Source organism: Lithobates pipiens, unplaced genomic scaffold, assembly GCF_037356315.1.
Source record: "Lithobates pipiens isolate NorthernLeopardFrog02 unplaced genomic scaffold, aLitPip1_a1.2 Scaffold_3, whole genome shotgun sequence".
Lineage (NCBI taxonomy): Eukaryota > Metazoa > Chordata > Amphibia > Anura > Ranidae > Lithobates > Lithobates pipiens.
This window is the reverse complement of record NW_027507790.1, coordinates 154,355,107-154,379,342: the sequence shown is the minus strand read 5'-3', so window position 1 is coordinate 154,379,342 and position 24,236 is coordinate 154,355,107. Positions and strand designations below refer to the sequence as shown.

The 24,236-nt window shown below is 37.6% G+C and overlaps 1 protein-coding gene across 2 annotated transcripts in view; it reads left to right on the top strand.

Moving 5' to 3' along the window:
* ADGRV1 (adhesion G protein-coupled receptor V1) overlaps window positions 1-24,236 on the top strand; it is a 710,193-nt gene that overhangs the window by 218,033 nt on the left and 467,924 nt on the right. Inside the window, exons 34-46 of one of the 2 annotated variants that reach the window (XM_077462400.1) lie at window positions 1,017-1,226; window positions 2,285-2,415; window positions 5,840-5,939; window positions 10,745-10,924; window positions 11,097-11,257; window positions 12,856-12,949; window positions 14,021-14,044; window positions 15,731-15,809; window positions 17,408-17,546; window positions 18,070-18,211; window positions 19,426-19,688; window positions 21,401-21,576; window positions 23,376-23,500. In XM_077462400.1, the coding sequence (XP_077318526.1) occupies window positions 1,017-1,226; window positions 2,285-2,415; window positions 5,840-5,939; window positions 10,745-10,924; window positions 11,097-11,257; window positions 12,856-12,949; window positions 14,021-14,044; window positions 15,731-15,809; window positions 17,408-17,546; window positions 18,070-18,211; window positions 19,426-19,688; window positions 21,401-21,576; window positions 23,376-23,500 (1,824 nt within the window). The remainder of the gene's footprint in view (window positions 1-1,016; window positions 1,227-2,284; window positions 2,416-5,839; window positions 5,940-10,744; window positions 10,925-11,096; window positions 11,258-12,855; window positions 12,950-14,020; window positions 14,045-15,730; window positions 15,810-17,407; window positions 17,547-18,069; window positions 18,212-19,425; window positions 19,689-21,400; window positions 21,577-23,375; window positions 23,501-24,236) is intronic. The other variant, XM_077462401.1, reaches the window with a different exon arrangement.

Here is a 24,236-nt window from a genome sequence, read left to right as displayed (position 1 = left end):
ATGTTATTAAGTGTTATTAACCTCCCTGGCGGTAATCCTGAGTCTGGCTCAGGGTGGAATTTCAGTACCACGAGCGGTAACCCCGAGCCAGACTCGGGATCGCATCGCTGGATACAGGGAGAGTTACTTACCTTGTCCCCTGGATCCAGCGATGCCCCCCTGCCCCTGCTCCTCTTCTCGATTCACACAGTGCCCGAGTGCCGCCGAGCTCCATTTCCTGCGACGTTACGAGGCAGGGGAGCGGAGATCGGCGCCAAATTCAAAAAAGTTAAAACACACATGCAGTACTGTAATCTTACAGATTACAGTACTGTATAAACAAAATACACATCCCCTTTGTCCCTAGTGGTCTGTCCAGTGCCCTGCATGTACTTTTATGTAATAAACACTGTTTTTTTTCTGCCTGGAATTTGGAGATGGTCCATAGCAACCAAAAAGTGTCTCTTTATGTCAAAAGTGATTTTAGACCAACTAGAAAACAGTGATAATAAATTAGAATCTCTTGCAGAATTGAGTGAGAGCGATTTGTGGGGAGATCCGTCATCAAACACTAAATCTAATGACAGTGACAATTCTGCAAATGAGCAAATTTCTGTGTTTTTGGATTTGATTACATTATTGAATAATTTTTATTATTATTTGTTATCATTATTTATAGTTTTTTATCATATTATAAACTTTATCATACCCGGGATGTCTACTAGACTGGTTTTAACAGATTTAAGAGAGTTATTCCTAAGAATTGCAGGACTACAATATAAAACGCCAAATTTCCATGCAAACTAATTGTACTGCTTTCAGCACCTAAAATCAGAAATAATCATACCGCCAGGGAGGTTAATTCATTATTAAAAGTTAAAAAATTGTTCAGAATAGTACAATGCAGCAATGACATTTATGAGGTATGTTACATTGTTTGGGTTAAAGCACATAGAAAAAGTGATCACCTTGTTCTTTTTCACAGATGGTATAATAATTTGTATTTCAAGCTTATCTTAGATGTATTTGTTTGATAGGTGAAACAAGGAAAGTGGTCACATTGATGATACTGGATGATTCAGACCCTGAGGACAATGAAAACATTGAAGTTGCACTGACATATACAGAGGGAGGAAGCCGCATTCTCCCTAGTTCCAACACAGTCTCCATAGTCATTTTGGCTAATGATAATGTTGCTGGCATAATTGGCTTTCATACATCCTCAAGATCAGTGATTGGTCGAGAAGGTGCTTTTTTGCTACTGTAAAGTTTACCTTAATCATTTTTTTCTGATAGGATGTTGTTTTAATGGCATTGACATGTACAGGATCCCTAGTATAAAAATATTTGTACTGCTTTTCTATTTGGTAGATGCTGCATTTAATGAGAGATAACCTCAGAATAAACAGGCTGCATATAACATATTCCTACTGTGGCTCACTGTGGTGATCCTTGTGTGTAAGACCTTACTAAAGACTTATGTGTTCTTCTGCAGCCTCCCTCATGTCCTTTCCTTAATTGAGTTACATTACTGAGATCAAGCCAGATACCGGCCTAATACAGTAATGAAACGTGTGTTTTGCTGATGGACGAAACACAAATATCTAGCAGCAGGGGCAGACTGACAACTCATGTGGCCCCCAAGCAATAGGAGATAATGGGCCCCCCAGGCAATCAGAGATTATGGGGCCACACAGTATACACACACACAGTATACACATACATGCACACACAGTATACACAGACATGTTTCTATTGGCTGAGAAGGTACTGGAGAGTTGGGGCAGCTATAATCTCAGGATTTTTAGACCAAAAGGATGTCGGTAAGGGACATTTCAGAGACAGATGTAAAAAAAAAAAAACACAGATTTTTACATACTGTCTCTGGTTTTACTGAGGCTGGCAACGCTGATGGGGCCCCCTAGTGGCCCGGGGCCCTTGGACAGTGCCCGAGTAGCCAAATGGTCAGTCTGCCCCTGTCTAGCAGTGACTCTCAGTATTATTTCAGCAGTGAACAGGGAGTCTTGTTAGAAAATAGAATACAAGTATTTTATACTGTGTGATGCATAGTAATAAATAATGCATTGGCTATAGAAGTTCAAACACATAATAGCTGGTATTCATAATCGTAGAGCAAGCCTCTGCTATCTGCTTCATGTGCTGTCAGCTGTTTTTTGTGTCACTTTCTTTTATGAGCTACAGCTATTGATCCAATATCATGATACATTATATAATTGTTCATGCCAATAAATCCAGTGACTGACATCTCATTTGCTATGGATTTTATGTGTCTGTATTGTTGTAGGAGAAAGACTGCACTTTTATGTTGTACGGACTTTCCCTGGCCGTGGAAATGTCACAGTCCACTGGAGAATTGTGGGGAACCGTGTAGAACAAAACTTTGGAAACAGTACAGGAATGATATTCTTTCCAGAGGTAAATGCCCCCCAAAAAATGAATCTTTTCATGGAATTATGTGCGCTAATCTCTGTTAAAGAGATCCATCCCTGTATTTTCTCTATTACAATCTATTTCCAAATCTGTCCTAGCTGAGACCTTCTTTGTTTGGTTTAGTTGAGATGAATTAATGAAACTATTGGGGTCGATTTAATAAAGGCTAATAGACTGTTCGCTTTGCAAAGGAATTTTCTACTTAGTGAATGAGGTGAAGCTTTGTCTGTCATCCATTCATGTGCATCAAAATATTGTTACATTTATCTGTCTTGTGTGTTACTTGGTATTCTTTGCAAAGTGAATTTTCACCACATTCACAGTTCAAGTTAAGTAAAAACTGCCTTGCAAAGTGCACAGCCTATTTGCCTTTAGCAAATTAGCCCCATTCTCTTCATAGACAAAAGACCTATACTCATTTGTTAACTGAAAATACTGCTCCAGGCTCTATCCAGTGAAGTCGCATAAGCAGAAGCCTAGGCCTCTGGTCAAATAAGCTCAGACTCAGGCCGCGTACACACGCGGGGACTGTTCGCTCAACTTTGTCCGCTGAACAGTGTTTCGGCGGACAGTCCGCTCGTGTGTGGGCTTTCAGCGGACAGTTTCAGCGGACAGTCGGCTGAACAAAGTTTTTCGGAAATTCCGAAAAACTGTCCGCTGAAACTTTGTTTCAGCGAACAGTCCCCTCGTGTGTAGGCTTGTTCGTCAAACTAAGTTCCGCGCATGCTCAGAAAGGATTTACACGCCGAAGTTTGCATTGCAGTGTATAGGACGTCGTTTTCTAGTCCCGTCGTACGTGCCGTTCACGTCATCGTGCACGGTTTCAGCGGACTGTTCGTTCGTCGTGTGTGGCCAAGTCCGTCCATGCTAATTTTGAGCGGACTGTCCGCTGAAACTGTTTGACGGACAAAGTTGAGCGAACAGTCCCCGCGTGTGTACGCGGCCTCAGGGAAAGATCAGCAAATCTGAACTCTGATGCCGTGTACACACAACCGGACTTTCCGGCAGACTAGGTCCGAAGGAATCAGTCCGTCGGACAATCAGATCATGTGTGGGTTGATCCGATCGTTTTTCACATAGAAAATCCGACGGACCTAGAAATAGAATATGTTCAAATCTGTCCGATGGACTCAATTCCTACTGGGAAAACAGTTTGTCTGTATGCTGGTCTGATGGACCAAATATGACGCAAGGGAAGTTATTGGCTACTGGCTATTGAACTTCCTTTTTTAGTCCCGTCTTACGTCATCACGTTCAAAACGAATGGACTTTCGAACACACGTAGTCCGTTCATGTGTGGCCAAGTCCGTTTGTTCGGAAAGTCTGTCGGAACTCCGCCAAAAGTCCATCGGGAAGACCATCGGAGCTAGTCTGCCAGAAAGTCCAGTCGTGTATACGCGGAGCATAGGAGGAAACCTAGAGCAGAATTTCAGAAAGCCCTTTATGTATCCATTCTAGGAAGATATATATGTATATATATATATATATATATTCAGTATCTCACAAAAGTGAGTACACCCCTGACATTTTTGTAAATATTTTATTCTATCGTTTCATGTGACAACACTGAAGAAATTACACTTTGCTACAATGTAAAGTAGTGAGTGTACAACTTGTATAACAGTGTAAATTTGCTGTCCCCTCAAAATAATCCAACACATAGCCATTAATGTCTAAAATGCTGAAAAACAAAAGTGAGTACACCCCTAAGTGAAAATGCCCAAATTTGGCCCCAAATGTCAATATTTTGTGTGTCCACCATTATTTTCCAGCACTGCCTTAACTTTTTGGGCATGGAGTTCACCAGAGCTTCACAAGTTGTCACTGGCATCCTCTTTCACTTCTCCATGACATCATCACGGAACTGGTGGATGTTAGATACCTTGCGCTCCTCCACCTTCTATTTGAGGATGCCCCACAGATGCTCAATATGGTTTAGGTCTGGAGACATGCTTGGCCAGTCCATCACCTTTACCCTCAGCTTCTTTTGCAAGGCAGTGGTCATCTTGGAGGTGTGTTTGGGGTCGTTATCATGTTGGAATACTGCCCTGCGGCCCAGTCTCTGAAGCGAGGGATCATGCTCTGCTTCAGTATGTCACAGTACATGTTGACATTCATGGTTTCCTCAATGAACTGTAGCTCCCCAGTTCTGGTAGCACTCATGCAGCCCAAGACCATGACACTCCCACCACCATGCTTGACTGTAGACACGCTTGTCTTTGTACTTGTCTTTGTACTCCTCACCTGGTTGCCGACACACACGTTTGACACCATCTGAACCAAATACGTTTATCTTGGTCTCATCAGACCACAGGGCATGGTTCCAGTAATCCATGTCCTTAGTTTGCTTGTCTTCAGCAAACTGTTTGTGGGCTTACTTGTTCATCATCTTTAGAAGAGACTTTCTTCTGGAACAACAGCCATGTAAACCAGTTTGATGCAGTGTGCAGCGTATGGTCTGAGCACTGACAGGCTGAACCACCCACCCCTTCCACCTCTGCAGCAATGCTGGCAGCACTCATAAGTCTATTTTCTTTCCAAAAACAACCTCTGGATATGACGATGAGCACGTGCACTCAACTTCTTTGGTTGACCATGGAGAGGCCTGTTCTGAGTGGAACCTGTCCTGTTAAACCACTGTATTGTCTTGGCCACCGTGCTGCTGCTTGGTTTCAGGGTCTTGACAATCTTCTTATAGCCTAGACCATCTTTATGTAGAGCAACAATTTTTTCAGATCCTCAGAGAGTTCTTTGCCATGAGGTGCTATGTTGAACTTCCAGTGACCAGTAAGAGAGAATGAGAGCAATAACACCAAACTTAACACATCTGCTCCCCATTCACACCTGAGACCTTGTAACACTAACAAGTCACATGACACCGGGGAGGGAAAATGGCTAATTGGGTCCAATTTGGACATTTGCTCTTTGGGTATACTCACTTTTGCTGCCAGCGGTTTAGACATTAATGGCTGTGTGTTCAGTTATTTTGAGGGGACAGAAAATTTAAACTGTTATACAAGCTTTACACTACTTTACATTGTAGCAAAGTGTCATTTCTTCAGTGTTGTCCCATGAAAAGATATAATAAAATATTTACAACAATGTGAGGGGTGTACTCACTCACTATTGTGAGATACTATATATATATATATATATATATATATATATATATATATATATATATATATATATATATATATATATATATATATATATATATATATATATATATATATATGTATAATATTAATATTGCATATACAGGATTGTTTATTATTATGTATTATTATTAAGTTTGAGATATATGTTTATTAATTTTATATGGGGTGAATAACTAAAAAAAATCATAAATGGAATTGAAATTCAAAATGCAACTGCATGGACTATTTGCATTTCTTTATCATTATAGGGGTCCCTGAACTCAAGTATTACTCTCCACTTGCTGGATGACCAGATCCCTGAGGAGAAAGAGGAATATCGGCTCATCCTATACAATGTGCTAACTGAAGGTAAGGATGATATGTGAATGAATCTCCAATCTGAATTTATACAGTACAGAATTCTGCTTGGCACTCTGTGTAGCTTGTACATTTCATAGACATCTGGATCTAATCACTTATGCTTTTCTGATACATGGAGATGCTGTTCATTAATTTTTGCACAATTTATATTATCTAACCCAGTTTTTGTCTGGCTGATATATAGAAGCAGCTGTGCATAATGGTTGTCTTTGTGTCAGATATTAGATAGTGTGATAGTATATATTTTATTTCATTATTAGTTATTTATATTATATCAAAATGTTAAGCAGTGCTTTACAGATAATGTATCAACATTTGTATCAGTCCCTACTTCAATGATGCAAGCCGTGTCCCTGCCATAATTGTAAAGTATGTAATTTAACTGTAAGTGCAAAGAGTTTAGAGGCCTGGCCCCATCAGAGGATCAGAGGCATGGTCTCTAGTCAAATCCCCTGTTCTAGGGAGTGAAGCGATTGCTTCTCTTTCAATCCTTTCCCTATGCTATATGTATATATATATATATATATATATATATATATATATATATATATATATATATATATATATATATATATATATATATATATATATATTGGGATACCACATCCAGCCCAGGTGTTTTTGGTCCAGCTCTCTGTGTGTAAGCAAAAGTGCAACATAGCCACGGAAGTACTCCTGCTTCCAAGTTCACATGATGCCAAAAAACTTGCTAATAAATAATGGAAATAATGGTTGCCACATTAAGGCCCCTTTCACACTTGTTTCAAATTTCCTTTTTTATTGGTTTTCATAAAGCAAAACAAGAAAAAATAAATAAAAAGATTTACAAAACCATTATACATCATCCACTGTCACAAACAATGTAACTACATCTGTACATCTATACAAGGTTCTTCATATTTATATTCCTTTACTAAATCACCTCCTAACTTCCTTTATTTACTTCATAACCCATTCACACCACCATTCAAAAAAAATAAAAAGGAACCCCCCCAAATTAACCCAAGTTTCCTCACCCTTCCCCCCCTTTCCCTCTACTCCTCCCACTAAACTATGTCTCCTAAGAGACTAGAAGTTCCCAACTAATTATAAATATTCTATTATTCTTGTTGAGGACCGAAATTCTTCCCATTTTTTCCATATTACTGGCATTTGATTTTTAAATAACCTTCTTCTCTTATCTGTTTTTCCATATAATATATTTCGTTCATTTTGCATATCCATTCTGTCACTGTTGGGCTATTTGATTCCCTCCATTTTCTTGTTATCACTGTTCTAGCTGCTGATGTCATATGATGTAAAATGTCTACTTTAATAACCTTTATTGAATCTGACATAAGTGAAAATAATGCAATGTTTATACTTGTGCATATCTCTTTTTTTTCCTTTCATAATCTTTATTTATTTTCTTCAATATTTTACAGAAAACATTCTTTATAAATATATAACCAATTTTTCATTTAAAAAAGATAGGACACAGCAAAAATACTTGGGCATATCTCTACTCCGACCACACTCTGATAGATCTCAAATATCTTATTCCAGAAATTTCTCATCTTATAACATCTATACCATATATGATCCATTGTCCCCCTTCCTGTCTTACATCTCCAGCATTTCTCTGTATTCTCCTTATTTATTGTATTCAAAGCAACAGGGCTGCAATAGCATCTCATATCTATTTTATAATTTCTCTCTTGATATTTAATCGCTGTAGATGCTTTATGTATTATTTTGAATATTTTTTCCCATTCTCCCTCTGACATTACATTACCTATTTCTTCTTCCCATTTTTTCATTCCTATTAATTCTCTAATAGGTCCAGAGGGGAGTAATAAATCATATATTTTAGAAAATTTCTTTGATAGATTTTTGTTTATTTACTATTATTTGTTCAAATTTGGTTATTTGTCTATTTAATTGATGTTTATTTGTTTCAATAAATGTTTTTAATTGATAATATTGTAACCATTTATTTTTAAATTCAGGACCCAGCTCTTGAAGTTTTGTCAGTTTTCCATCCACTAGGACAGTGATGGCGAACCTTGATGCCCCAGATGTTTTGGAACTACATTTCCCATGATGCTCAACTACACTGCAGAGTGCATAGCCATCATGGGAAATGTAGTTCCAAAACATCTGGAGTGCCAAGGTTCGCCATCACTGCACTAGGATCTGTACACCCCTAACGTTCTCCAATATATTCCATTTTAAATATTTAGTAGTTTCTAAAGCTGGTAAAAATTCTGGATCGGAGAACGGTGGGGTCATAGGTCCGATCATAGTGGACAGTTTCCCTTTTCTTATTACAGCATCCCATATTTTAAGTGTAGCTCTTACAAAAATCGGTAAATCTTTTTTTTTTTTTTTTTGGTCTTAAATAGGGCTTTATCCAAGGCAAACATTTAAGCTGTATCTCTATAATGTCTTCTTCTAAATGAACCCATTGTTTATTTTCCATGTTATGATGCCAATCAATTATTCTCGTTAATGATGCTGCTTGTAAATATTTTAGAAAGTCAGGTAGTGCTAATCCTTAATTTTTTTTAGTTCTAATTAATATTTCTCTTCTTATCCGGGTTTTTTTTTTTTTAACCCAAATAAAGCTTCCTACTGCTTTTCTTAATTCCATCATTCATTTTCTTGATGGGGCTAAAGGTACAGTATTGTTTGAAAGATATATAGTAGTTTTGGCGGTATCTCCATCTTTACTACATTTATTCTTCCCATCCAAGAGTGCGTTATTTTTATCATATTCTGGTAGTAATTGAATTACTTTTCGGATAGTCGCCTTGTGATTCAGCTCTTGTAGTTGCTTCAAGTTTTTTGGGATATATATTCCCAAGTATTTGATCGCTTCCTGCTTCCACTTAAATGGAAAAGTTTTTTGAAAAAGTATCAGTGTTTTTTCTGTTAAGGTAACATTCATCATCTCCGATTTCTCATAGTTTATATAAAGTTACTTAATTCCCCAAATTGCTTAAAGGGGTTGTAAAGGTAATTTTTTTATTTTCAACATAGGTTCCTTTAAGCTAGTGCATTGTTGGTTCACTTACCTTTTCCTTTGATTTCCCTTCTAAATGTTTTTTTGCTTTGTCTGAATATCTCACTTCCTGTTTCTCCTCAGTAAGCTTCTCACCATCATCCGAGCTGGTGGTTAGTCAGCCAGAACAGCTTACTGAACAGCTTACTGAGGAGGAACAGGAAGTGAGAAATTCAGACAAAGAAAATAAAAAAATAAAAACATTTAGAAGGGAAATCGAAGGAAAAGATAAGTGAACCAACAATGCACTAGCTTAAAGGAACCTATGTAGAAAATAAAAAATTTACCTTTACAACCCCTTTAAGTTCTTTTATTAAATTAGGAATTGTTATGATGGGGTTAGTTACATATATTAGTAAATCATCTGCATATACAGCTGTCTTATATTCTTTATCTTTAACTATTATCCTTTGAATGTCTTTATTTTCTCTTATTGCATTAATGAGATGTTCCATTACTAATATATATAACAGTGGGGAAAGGGGGAATCCTTGTCTAGTTCGGTTTGATACCTTTATATATTCTGATAATATCCTGTTTGTCCTTACTTTAGCTCTTGTGTTAGTATACAGTGCGACAATCCTGCCTAACATTCTGGGTCCTATTCCCAAATTAATTAATGTTTCCTCTAAGAACTGCCATCCCAGCCCATCAAATGCTTTTTCAGCATCTATAGCTAATAGGCATGCTAGGATGGCAGTTCTCTGAGCATATTCTACCAGTGTACAAGTTTTTATAATGTTGTCCCTTGTTTCTCGCCCTTTAGTAAATCCTGTTTCATCTAATTTAATGTAACTGGGTAAAACAGATGTTAATCTATTAAAAATTATTTTTTAATATAACCTTATATCTATGTTAGTCAAAGAGATTGGTCGAGAATTCTTACATAATATATGGTCTTTATCAGGTTTTGGAATTAATATAATATGGGCTTCTGTACTTTGTGGAACAAATGTTTGTGTTTTGGATATAGAGTTATAAGTTTTCCTAAGAATAGGTATAATGAATTCCTGGAATGCTTTATAAGCATCACTTGTGTGACTTGTCCTGCAACTTGGGACTGCAAAGTCGCATGACAAGTCGTACACCACGATTTCCAATGACTACCATTCAGATCTGTGCGACTTCAAGTCGTACTGACTTCAAAGTAGTCCCTGTACTACTTTGGTCCTACTTTGTTGCGAGTTGGGGTCCATAGACCTCAAGTTTACACAGGCATTCTCGTAAATCGTGCCAAAATCACAGTTAAATCGCAGCAAAATCACGAGACTTTGAAGTCGCGGTAGTGTGAAAGGGGCCTAGGTGAATTTATATTGCATTTTGTTGTCTTAAATGTAAAAGTTCTGAATAGCAAGAAAATATCACAAGATACCCACCACTGCTTGCTTTTCTAGCAAATAAATAATAGCAGGCTTCTTGTCCGCTCTTAGCAAAAAGTGATCTAGTATAAGAGACAGCCTTTTCGTTCTTTCGCCTGTCCTCCATTCATAGATCACTTTTCATTCATGGAAGCTATAGTATGGCTTCTAAGATCAGAGGAGAGGGATGGAAAGGGTGGGCACAGTCGGCATTCTTGATGATGGTCCATCAGCTCTATTAACCCCTGAAGCACCAGAAAATTATAGCTGCGGAAGTGTGGGGGGCGGGTCAGAGGACTTCAGATTTTAACTAAAACAGAAGTCAACAGCACAAGGCACATGTGTCATTGATAGTAGTAAGTACTCTCATGCACTTGTATTTATTTTTTCAGGAATTTCTGGACCAGGGGAAGCTGTTCTTGATAATCAGGGATATGAAGCTGTCCTGACTGTAGAAGCCAGTGATGAACCCCATGGGCTGTTAAATTTTGCACCTGCTTCCAGGCTTGTCGTAACACAAGAAGCCAATAAAACCATTCAGCTATTTATAAACCGGGAATATGGTTCCCTAGGTGGGTTCTTTTATTGGTCCATTTATTGATACACTATTGTTACAATGGAATTAATAACAGTCAAATGTTTTCTCATTTATCATTCAGTTACAGTATATATGGGTCTCTGTTACAATACAGTAACCTGTGTTATTAAACATTTAAAATCTTTATGCTTGTGTGCACTTTTCAGGGGATATTAATATCACATACACAACATGGGATTTGATGCATCAGCTGAACAAGACTGATATCCTACCTGCAGAGCCAGGCCTAGACTACATTGCTGCATCTGGATCGCTAATACTGAAGGATGGCCAGACAACTGGTGTCATTGATGTACCTATACTGGAGGTAAAATCTTTTCTCTTACAAAGTTTCTACCACGCCAAAACAACTCTATGTTTCTCATGTGTATTTAAGTGTTTAAAGGAGGGTGTCCCAAAACCTTTGCTTTATGACATTCACAAAAAGAGAAGAAAAACACAAATGACATGCCTTTTTTATATGAGTTAGTTAGGAATACTATTTCAGCCATTAAATGGATATACACAAAAAAGGGCTGATTAACTAAAGGCAAATATGCTGTTCACATTGCAGGGACATTTTCTCTTAGCTTAGTGAATGTGGTGCAAATTCAATTTGCAAAGAATTTCCAACCTTAGGAAAATAAAAATAAAACAGTATTTTTGCTTCCAAATAACTAAATGGTGGAAGACAACAGGGCGTCACCTCATTCACTAAGCTAAGGAAAAAGCCTCTTGCAATGTAAAGATTACTTTTTAAACAACCCATTTTTGCTCTAGTGGATCCATTAGACCCCTTTCACACTGGGGCACTTTGCAGGCACTACAGCTAAAAATAGTGCCTGCAAAGTGTCCTGAAGCAGCCGCTGCTGTCTCCCCAAAGTGAAAGCCCAGAGGGCTGGAGCGGTGTGCTGGCAGGACACTAAAAAAAGTCCTGCTAGCAGCATCTTTGGAACGGTGAAGGAACGGGGTATTCTTCACCGCTCCTGCCTATTGAAATCAATGGGGCAGCGTGGCTATAGCGCCGGCATAGCGCTGCTGTAGCAGCGCTTTGTGGTGGTTTTTAACACTTTCTCGGTTCAAACTGCCCCGATATTGGCTGAATAGTGCCGGTAAAACACCAGTAAAGCGGCGCTAAAAATAGAATGCATTAAGATAAAAAACCTTCTGCCTTTACAACTGTTTTAAATGAGTGAGGGCAGGTAGCTAAAATTGGACAGAAACAAAATTTGGGGTTTTTCTTCTGTCCAAGATCTCATTTACTTAAAGTGATAGTAAAGCCCCCCTTGTTTATTTGTGCCTACAGGTAAACCTATAATAGGGTTACCTGTATGTATAGTAAATATATCCTAAATGTGCACTGTTTGGGAGATATTTACAATAGTAGCAGCTGGGGACATCACTGGCTCATGTGCACTGCGCTCTCAATAGACATTCTGTTGTCCATTGAGAGAGCCCAGACTGATGTCATCATGGCTCGGCCATTCAAACAACCGAAGCCCCTGAACCTGGAAGGAAGACAGGGTGAAGATGGAAGCCCTGTCAGTGGTGACCGCGCACTGCTGGAGGGCTTTGTTCTAAGGTAAGTCTTTCATAATGTTCTAGTATACAATGCTTATTAGCACAGTATGCTGTTATCCTTCAGGGGACCTTTTTTTTTTATTTTACAGCTTTAATATATGTGTTGTACAGTCTACTGCTGTTCTAAATAAATAAATGTGATAATGTTCCAGACTTTTGTTTGTTTATGAATGAATGAATGTCCTACTTGATTAGTCCACTTGGAATAAGCCCACCTTATCACTGAGACAGGGAAGTCAGCAGTGGCTACCCCTATATTTATCTTAACTAAATTTTACTTTTAATGTATATTTTCTACATGTTTTTCTTTTTTTTTCACATTAATAATTTGTGGTTTATCAACAGGATGACATACCAGAACTTCAAGAGTACATTCTTGTGACACTAATATCAGTTGAACTGTTGGTGAAGTTGCCAACCTCCTCCCCTCCACGCCTTGGTATTCCTGTGTTATCATGTATTAGATGTATATATACTACCTCTGGAATGTTATATGTACACTATGTATGCATGTATTGTGACAGTGCGAGACCCTGCCACTGTGAAAATTGATGTAGGAATGACACAGGGTTCGCACTAATGCAGAGTGTGGGGCTACATAGTGTTTATTGTGAGTGAAGAAAACTGTGTTTACAGTTTTCCCTGGGTTCTGTAATCCCAGATCGAGGTCTTTATCTTGAAGGCTTTAAAGCGTCTTGGGTGGGATGAAGCCTTTCAGTCCTGTGTCCAGGTCTTACTGAAGACCTGCGGGTTGTGTGAATGTACAGGTGTGTGCACTTGTTATAAGCATGGCTTGGGTAAAACTCAGAGCTCCAGCCAGGAAGTAGGTGTGATCCTGTATGAAGACAGAGGTGCTCTATTCAAGAGATAGCACTCCATGGTGGAGAGAGTCCTTGTCCATTGGGGTGAAAGTGTTGAGGCAGATACACAAGTCTGGGAGACTGAGAGGCCCGGACAACTAGGGGAGTCCAGGAGACTGAGGGAATCTGTAGATCTGAAAGGAGTGAGAAAGGCTTAGGTGTCAGGAGAACCCCTATTGAGAGGCCAGTAGAGGGCCTGAACAGAAGGGAGCTGTAAAGCTGACTGAGCCAAGAGTAAGTTCAAAGAGCCAAAGAGAGCTGGGGAGTCTGAGAGACCAGTGTAAAGAGAAGCTGTGCTGCTGAAGTGGGAACCAGGTGGCTTGGTATTTTAGTGAAGCTGTCTGAAACTGAAACCCCCGCATTGGCAAGTTCTTATGGACTTTACTTTTATTGTGGGTAATAAAAGTGGGCTGGCAAGCCCTAAAAATAGTTCAAACTGGCACAGTCTCTTTTCTCCTACCACTGAGCTAACAATCCCTCATATCACAGTATGTTATCCTGTTTGTATTCATTAAATGTGAAGACCACAGAAACCTCTAGTTGAACTGAGAACTAAACTAGGCTAGAAATCCTTTTAGAAAAGAGAATGTTGTGTTCTGAAATCTTTAACTCTTGCTTCTGTTCTCATTTCCTTTCCTGCATGCTAATAGAATTAATCTATTACAGGATGAAAGGTAACAACAAATCTTCTACAGAAAATCAATAATCTTGGTATTATTATAATATGAGCTAGGTTTTAGGACTGTGGGTTTCAAGTATTGCAAATAGCTAGCAATCATCTGACACCTGTCATTTTACTAGTGTATGGAGGAAACATCTCACCTTTCCTGTAATTATGACTTTGTGTCTTCCATCATTGTCCGTCTGTTACACAAGCTATACTGTATCATTTTAACAGATATCTTCAATTTAATAAGACACTGAAATAGTTTTGTACATTCTTTAACAAACATTGATATCAAATAAAGGGTTCTTATATGTAAAATATAGATACACCTTGCTATTGAACCTCTGAGCTCTTGCATCAGGCAAGGCAGTGATATCAGGAGCCATGACTCGGAGGCCTACCTGAAATATATGCTTATAGGTAAAAGATATATTGCTCTATTTGGCAAAGCCAGCACCCTTACTGATTTGTGCTCTAAAGCTTATAAGAATTCAGACAATATTCTGGTCTTGTCATAAACTGTTTTGATAAGGCTAATATACTTCCAAGATCAGTTTACAGGAAAGAAAACAACATCAATCTTACCATGCTTTACTAGACTAATGAAATCGTCATATTACGTTCTGACCATTTAATAAAGCTTATAAAACATAAATCGCAGGTGTGATTCAAACTACATGTCACAAACCCCATTAACTAAGTAAAAACAATTCACCTTCTGAAGACTCTTTACATTCTTTGTAAGTTCATACTGTATATCTTCAGCTGAAATACTTTACACCTAAACCCTAGCCTACACTTTTTTGTCAGGACACAAAATCATCTTACCTCAAAATGGTTCTTTTTATAGAACCCGATAAGTTACAGTAGCTTAGATTACACAATTGTAATTTGTACTATACAGTGTACCTCTTTCCATAAATAATACTACAGTTTCCTTCTTATCTATGAAAACATTATTAAAAAAAAATGTAATATATACCCCATCCCACGAATGCAGCCATCAGATTTAATGAGTGGTAAGCTACTGTTCTTGGGTTCAATAACACCTTATAATACATGTTATCTCACAATGTATTTTTCAGTATGTCTGGCATCTTGCCTCACTTTATACAGTTTCTTCACCAAATAATTCTTCTCATTTGCAAAGTTAATTTCCTGGAGACACTGTCCATAACAGCACTTCCTGTTGCAGCCTGACAACACTAAAGCAGCCCATAGATAATTCATCTGTTTTCGTTCAACCAGTGGGTTGATTAAAAAAATTTACTTGGTTCCCCCATCCACACATTCAATGAATCCTCCCTTCGGGAATCCTCCCGCTGAGCCCTTGTATTCTGACAGCAGACAGACTTCCTTCAGGGAGCTGATCGAGTGGCAAAAGACCAAGTGATCATATAGGTAGATTGACTTCTGTATAATCACCCTGCCCATACATAGATTGAAATTCAGCCTGTCCCTACTGAATCGGATGACTTTTATCTATGTATTGATCACAGTCACTGCCTCACAATATACTATATATATATATATATATATATATATATATATATATATATATATATATATATATATATATATATATATATAACACACATATACTGTATATATACTAACAATTAATGCTAACTGATAAGTTTAGTTTTATGTCTGTCATTTATTTCATCTGCTTTAACTATTCATTTTGTCACAGATATTGAAGGGATGACTGCTCAGATCATTATCGATGCAAATGATGGAGTTCAAGGAGTTATAGAATGGCAGAGAACAAGGTTGGTGTAACATATTCCTTAGCTTTTGCTTACCAGTTCTTAATGATTTTAATGTTTCAGAAGTTAAAGGTAACTCCACCTTCTTGGTAAATGTAATGTTTATGTGCACCAGAAAGTTTAGTATGGACTATAGCAGGCAAGGGTTAAGTAAGGGTTAAGTAACTCTCCAACATGCAACACAGACAGAAATAGAAATGCATTTCTTTTTAGTAGCGTGGAGTAGGGCTGGAACCCCTTTTTCTCTCTGTGTCCCTGTTACAGATTTGTTCCTTACTGTCTGGTGATGCCATTGACAGGCAGTGAGAGTAAATCTCTCTAATGAAGCCCATGTCTTGACATACACTTCACTTTAAAGGTGTGAGAGTAAAAAACAAAAAATAAAAACAAAAAAGTATAGTGTTTTAAGTTTCATTTGTTAACTGCCATGTTCTCTCATACATGCCCAGTATATTAAAGCATACCTACCACTAGTACCTACATAGAAACTCCCCTTTCTAGCAGAAACTGGGCACCACCCATGACCATTCTTTTGCTCATGAGATATACGTTCCCTACATGGAAAGTATTATGTTTTACTGTCATAGAACATTAAATCACAGTGGATTTATTTTTTCAGAAATCAATAGACAAATGCTCTTTCATGTCAAAATTAAAACAAAGATTTCTGCAAGGTGGTTTGACCTAGAGGAACACACTAAAACAAGAACACTTCCAAGGGCGTAAATATATTGTATAGGCACTGTAAACCCCATGCATTAAAGTATAAAAAATAAACACAAAAAATATTGTCCCAGCTATATACGTTGTCAAAATGTAATTCTTATTATTTACAATCTACACATACTGTGTCTGCTTCTGTTTATAACTAAAAATATATATATATATATTATTATACTACACATTATACTGCATTATTCTACAATTTTCTAAAACTTTTAAAAGCACACTTCTATTGCCTACTCCACATGGTGTCTCTTTCCTTGCTCCTCTTTTCTGAGCGTGCAGACAAAGTTGGTATATGCATATCCAGATTAATGAGGTATATCCCTCAAAAGGTGAGCACTATGGGGCTGATTTACTACAGGAAAATATGCTGTTCACGTTGCAAAGGGATTTTCTCTCAGTTTAGTAAATATGCGAAAACTCAGTTTGCAAAGAATGCAAGGAAAATAAAACAAATAAAAAAACACAGAATTTTTACTTGCACATGGTAATAGAAATCCGCAGAACTTCACCTCATTCATTAAACGAAAGGAAAATTCCCTTGTAAAGTGAATGGCCTATTTGCCTTTAGTAAATCATTCTGCATTGATTATGATTTACTAAAGCAGTAATGAATTTTCACTTTGCAAAATGAATGTTCACTTTGCAAGGGAATTTTCATTTAGCTTAGCTAATTTCAATCCTGTGTCAGCAAAAATCTATTTAAAAAAAAAAATTATTCTTGCACGCATTTGGGTATACTTTTCAAAGTGAAAGATTTCTTGCAAAGTAAAAGTTAAAGTAAAGAAAATATATAATTTGATGACTACATAAATATTCTTACAAATTGCCAAATGTGATGCAAGTTCATTTGCACAATTATATTTACCTTCCAGCTATGAAGTCAATGAAACTCATGGTGTTTTAACATTGGTGGCTTATCGGAATAAGGGGACCTATGGTAATGTGTCGCTGTTCTTCTATGCACAGAATATTGGAGCCCAGTTGGGAATGGATTATAATGTTACATCAACGGTAAGTATTTGCTGCTCAGATATTTTACAGTTCGAGCACATGAAACAAACAGGTGTGCCAGTTCCAAGATAAAGTACATATGACTGTTATTACTGCAAAAGCTACAACTTTTAGTCCATGCCAAATTCAGACCTTAAATACCAAAGTCAAGTTAGAACCTGGCAACATGTTTATTTGCATGCTGACAATGCTTCATGATTATTTAGAAAAGTAAAAAAGTCTTATATTGATTCCATATGTCAAAAGTTATTACAGAGTGTTTTTTTTTCCACATCAACATACAAAACTCTTACATTTTATATTAGCTTTCTCTAAAAAATTCTACTGAGCTGATAGTTATTCTGATGTTAAATTCTTCCCACTCTATGTGGCTCTTTGTCACCAATATGTATTAGTATATATTAAGTATTGTATAGTTCCTCTTCAATTCTGCCTTATGCTGAGCCTTATGGGGTTGTTTCTATACATAGAAGATAACAGCCAGTATGTGGAAGCTCTATAACGCTCTATTGTTTTTTTTTAGATTTTAAATTTTGTTGATGGAGAAAAATATAAATTTGTTGATGTAACAATTATTGATGATAATATCCCAGAAGGAGATGAAATGTTCCAACTGATACTTGCAAATCCTTCTCGTGGTCTTGAATTAGGCAATAATACAACAGGTAAGACAAAGAAAAAGTTTTTTTTTTTTTGTTTTAAATGACTTTGTCTCTTTATTATTAGGTCGGTAAGCTATTAGTGAGAATTTTAAGTGATGGCATACATAGCAAGGCATAGTAAATGTTTTTTTTTTTATTTATAATAAATATAACAAATACATTACAAATTTTATTCAACCTACATTCAGTTCAGTAAAAAGCCAGAACTCCAAATATTTAGATCTGGATAGAGTGGGAAACAGAGATCCTCTCTATTGCTGCATCCCTTTTGGTCAAATTTCTGCTCACGCTCCTCTTTTGGAAGAGCTTGCCTAAATACATTTCATCACTTTTCAATATTCCATTTATATCTACAAGCAATCAACCTGTGTGTGGGCATTTATCAATCACATTCAAGTTATTTAATCTGATTGTTTTATTTAGTAAGCTAGCTTGTGTATTCTATCACTTTTTTATTTGATCTTTCAAAGCTTAAATATTATTTAAAAAAAATAATTTATTGAAAAAGATAGTTGTTTTGACTGAATCTACAACCATAGTTTGTACATAAAAAAAAGCAGCAGCAAACACTTATGGGGCAAACGGGAAGAAAAAGTATCAAAATACAATTTAAATTCCAAATCAAATTTGGAAAACACGTACAGTTGCCATGTGTTGTTAGTTTTAAAAGCATTGACTGTTTTTGTTGCCTAATACTTTAATGTGAATTATTTGACAAATGCCTAAACATGTAACTACTCAGACTTTTGGAAGCACATTATTTTGGCACCAGGTTCAGCACTGTCACTTAGCATAGTATGGAGGACTGCAGATGCATCTGAAAAATGTATATATTTTTCTGACCTTAATAATATTTAAATATTTTAATGATGATATTGCTAGCCAAATCCATTTGTTTAATTCAGGCTTGGCCAGGATTTTGGCCAAACTTGACCAAACTTTCTAAACAGAGGACCAGTTTACTGTCCTTCAGGATTTAGGGGGGCAAACTGTGGCTGATGGAAGTAGAAAATGCCCCAACATTGGTTTTAGTAGAAGAAATAGTGCCCCATCTATGCTGTCAGTGGGAGAAACTGTGCCCAATAATTGGTGTTAATTGGAGGAATAATGTCCCAAAGGCCAGGTAAAGACAAGCAAAGGGGTGCATCCAGCCCCAGGGCCACAGTCTGGAGACCACTGGTTTCATTTATTGTCCTATTTATGCTTTGTTTTCACAGCTTCTGTCAAAATCCTGGCCAGTGATGATGGTCATGGAGTTATATCATTTAATAACAGCGATCACTTCTTCTTGCGGGAGCCCACAGCAATGTACCTGATGGAAAGTGTTGCAGTGCTTTATATTATCAGAGAACCACCACAAGGGATATTTGGGACTGTCAGTGTCCAGTATCTCATCACTGGAGAAAATGGTTCAGATGCATCTGGTGACCTAAGCCCAGTAGAAGGTTATGTTGTACTGGAGGAAGGAGAGAGGTTTAAGGTAATGTTAATGTTCAATAATGCTTCCACTCTCACTGGGCATTTCTCAAATAAGTTTTAGTATTTTAAACGTGCTCCTCCTGAAATAAATCATAAAAAAAAGGATAATAATTCTTGTCAGTGGCACATATGTCTCTGTGACAGACCCAACCAGGACAGAGGCTTTTGTAGGGGACTGCAGGGTAGTCTCTTGCCTACTGTCTATGGGCCCTGGCTTTTGAGGGGGCTCTATTCTTTGGGAAGTGTGTGCCTGTGGCACCTTTAGGTTGTTTTGCTTCAGGTTCGGGTTTATGTCTCCCTGAAATACACAGACTCTGGGCACCTAGGGCCTGGATACAGATTTGGGCCTCTGTGCCCAAGCCAGCAATGACTGCTTCAACTGCCTCCTAGACTCAGAGACTCTAAGCAGAGGATTATATTCAGCTTAAAACATCCTGATGCTGAGGTCTCTTGTTGCTCTGTGTAATCTGTTTTTCGCACAATGTATAATTCCCCATTTTGTGCCTTCTAGGTGTGAATTCCCATTGTAATTAGAGTCGCCTATTATTTCTGTCTGTCTGCCAATCCTCTTGGGGGTGTGATTAGTATTGTGTCCACTTTACCTCATTAGCAAACCATTGTGGGATGTTTATGTGTTTATGTTAATTAATTAACTTTTTACTTAGATCACTGTTAACTGTTAATTGGATTGGTGTTTGAAATTTGCATTGTGGTGACTGCCCTATTTTTGAAGTGTATAAAAAAATGTATTTCTCTCCAATAAACAATCATTCCTTTGGTTTTTACCTCAACATTTTGTCTGTGTATGATACTTGGGGTAAAGGGCTGGTATTAGCTCTTGGTCTGCTGGAAGGGTTTGTAGGACAGGAGGCACTGTTTGGTGGAGGCACCCAGGTGGAGTGCCAGGTGGTCCGCTACAGTCTCCTATATTTTATACATCAAAATTGAACACTAGAATTAACCAATAGACAGTGAAATAGACACTCTAGTATTGTGATTAAACCAGAATCATATAGGGGCACAGAATAAGCTTTTCAAATTAGTCAAGAGAGAATAATTAACCATGGCACTTCCTGTTCAAATGCAAGCTAAAATGTGGTCAATCCTTTCGAGTTTCCTGGGTTTCTGGTATGAATGGCTTCTACACGCAGCGTGACGTATAAAAAATAAAGATGATCTTATCTGACAAAGACACACAACATTATATTGTGCATTGAAGATTTTTTTTAACCACCAAGGTCCTTGATAGAAAAAGTATGCAAACCTCTGGGATAAATGCCTTTGTCAAATAATGGTAATTGGAGTCATCTTTTGCAGTCAATCACATCAGACCAGCAATTGGTTTGGAGGTACCCCACTGTTTTTAATAGACACATAGGCGTTGATTTAGTAAAACTGGAAAGTGCAAAATCTGGTTCCACTGTGCATAGAAGCCAATCAACTTCCAATTTTTTGGTCAATGCTTGATTAAACAAACTGAAGCTAAAAGCTCACAGACTACCATGCACAGCTGCACCTGTTTTTAGTTTTGGAAAACCGACCCCATAGTTTGTTCACAGACAGAAGGACAGAGTATGCTCTTCTAAAACCCAGATATTTATAATTTTTCAATTTAATTTCAGCATGTATGGCTAGCTCTGAAAATCATACCTTTCTAGGGAATATGTGATGCTGATTGCTTGGTTCTAATTCCAGTTATTGTTGTCTTGACAGACTTTGGAAATTTCTGCAGTTCTGGATGAAGAACCAGAGATGGATGAACATTTTATCATCACATTGTTTAATCCTACTGGGGGAGCTAGGCTGGGCACAAAACTGCAGACTTCAATAACTGTGCTGCAGAATCAGGCCCCACAAGGACTCTTCAGCATTTTCCCCACACATAACAGGTAACACTGAGGGACACAAACAGTTATGAGTTACATGGACAATATGCATCACCATAGTTTGGCCCTTTCGCTCTATATGGAAAAGGGAAAAGTCCTGCAAGTTGCAAATCTGTGCAAAACCCTGTAAGAAAATGTATGACAGCTCCAACCTGGGCTCCAACCAGGCCAATGCCCCAACACCTTTCACTCTGCCCACGGAGCTTAGTCATGGGGAACTGCGGCACCTGTAGTTTAGTTTGGGTCACCTTTCACTCTATAGTTTACATTTTAAAAATGTTTCCTTTGTCAGCATTGCACTGTAAATTAGGCGTTAAGATACTCTGTACTATGTAGGATCAAGAAAGCTACATATCCTAATGTGTACAATAGGTATGCTTAGTAGATAATCAGATTATAGGACAACTAATGTTCCTTTAGATTTACCAAAACCGAGGTCAAACCTAAACACTTTCAATTTATATGCAATCAGGCAGGCCCTTGCACTGCATAGTTGAATATAAATCTAAGGGAATTTAAACAAGAAAACTGTATAATGTTGGCCAGCTTAACCCCTTCACACCACCAGTATGCAAATATGAAGGCTTGAAAGGGTTGTAACCGGGTGATGCTTGCAGCTGCAGGCATCACCCAGTACCATTGTCTACAGCAAACGGTTGGCTTTCTTGAGATAACAACCAATGCGGCTAGCAACCGCTCTGATGTTATCCCTTCCGCTGCCTTCCATGGCTTGCCTGAGCTCTCCCATCCCATCAGGAGGCCTGAGGGACCGCCGACGGGCCGAAGACCCGAACAAAGCTGGAATCAGCTTCGATCGGGTCTCGGATCCAGTAACCTGTAAGCGATGTCATGAAATCACTTCCAGTTTACTGAAGACTTAAAGGTGCCAAATAAAAAAAAATATAGCATTCAAAACAGCCAAACTTGGCATTTTGAATGCTTTTAAGTGCAAAGGTGGGATCTGGGGTCTTATAGACTCCAGATACCTCCATAAAGAGGACATGTCACTGACTACTACTGTTACAAGGGGTGTTTACATTCCTTGTGACAGCAATAAAAATGATCAGACGCAAATGTATACGTAAGTCGTGCCTGCAAATGTAAACCACACATATGAGGTATCGCTGCGATCGTCAGAGCAAGAGCAATTATTCTAGGATGAGAGTTCCTTTGTTATTCTAAACAGGTAACCTATAGAAATTTTTAAAGCATGTGGAGATTTTTAACTACCGTAGTTTGGCCCCATTCCACGTGTGTTAACAATTTCAAAGCGTGACATGTTAGGTATCTATCTACTCGGCATAACATCACCTTTCACATTATATAAAATGATTGGGCTAACTTTACTGTTTTTTTTTTTTTAATTCGTAAATTCTTTTTTCCCAAACAAAAATGCATTTGAAACACCACTGTGCAAATACAGTGACTGTGTACCTTAAAGACATATCTGTGTAAATCTGACTCCGATTCCTTCAGGAGTAGGATATCCCCTTATTGACAGTACCCAAATGTATGTGGAATATACAATAACTGAGCTGATCTGGACCAGCAAAATTGCCTGTGTATTCTACGTTATCCATTAGTATTACCTAGGGAAGTAGCTAGACTTAGGCACAATATTGTGACTGCTTGTTGGGTGCATCCAGGAGTTATCTCTTTTTTTTTTTTTAAAGAAAGGGCGTAAAAGTGATAACCTTCATTTTAGTGATTTCAAAAGCTTGTCTTTAAAAAAGAATCCTGCTTTTCTTTGTTTTTAAGAACTGACAATAACTAGCTTCATGTTTGTCTTTTTGGGAGCTTAGGACGAGCTCTGTGACAGTCGAAGAGAACAATGTGACAGTCTATCTGAGAGTGTCCCGTAGCAACGGACTAAATATGTCTGTCAGTGTGGAGTGGGAGACCGTATATGGGACAGCCTTTGGCATAAGTAAGTTGTCATTGTTTTGATTCTTCACCAGTTAAAGAATCATTTGCATCTACAATACTGAGTTATTAAGACCACATTAAAATGCTTCATATTAATCAGCTGTCCATTCACTCTGAAGGAGAGAGCTCCTTACGGGTCCTCAGTGATTTTAGTGTCTTATGCACATAATTTAAAGCATACATAAACCCAAAATATATATTTTATATATTTCAACCTACCATTCCTTAGATGTGGTGGCTGCATTCATTTTCACTTTTCAGGCTAAGGTTAAAATTTTCAGTGTGTTCAGAAAATAACCATTGATCTTGCCAGAAATGCAGTGTGCTTCCTGTGAGCTTAAATGAAAGCACAAAGATCTTTATCTTTACATTTATTACCTAACCTTATGTAAACTATTAGTCCCATTATTCCATCATGTAATGGGGATGAAAAAGGCAGACATGTTTAAAGTTCAGCCTGTGTGACAGCAATGGTCGCCCCCATAGATGATGGGAAATAAAACATAAAGTGATGGGGTCTGTTCTTCCTAGGATTACCCAAAATACAAAAAGGCCTGAAAAAAACACAAATGTAGTTGCCCCATTTAAAGACTACAGTATATTACATTTTTGTGTTTTGGTTTTATATACGCATTAAGCACGAGAAATTATAGTGTATGTTTTGTAAGTACACTTTTTTAGTTTTGATGATACCATTTATATTACATTCTATTTGAACAATATCCCAATTATCATTT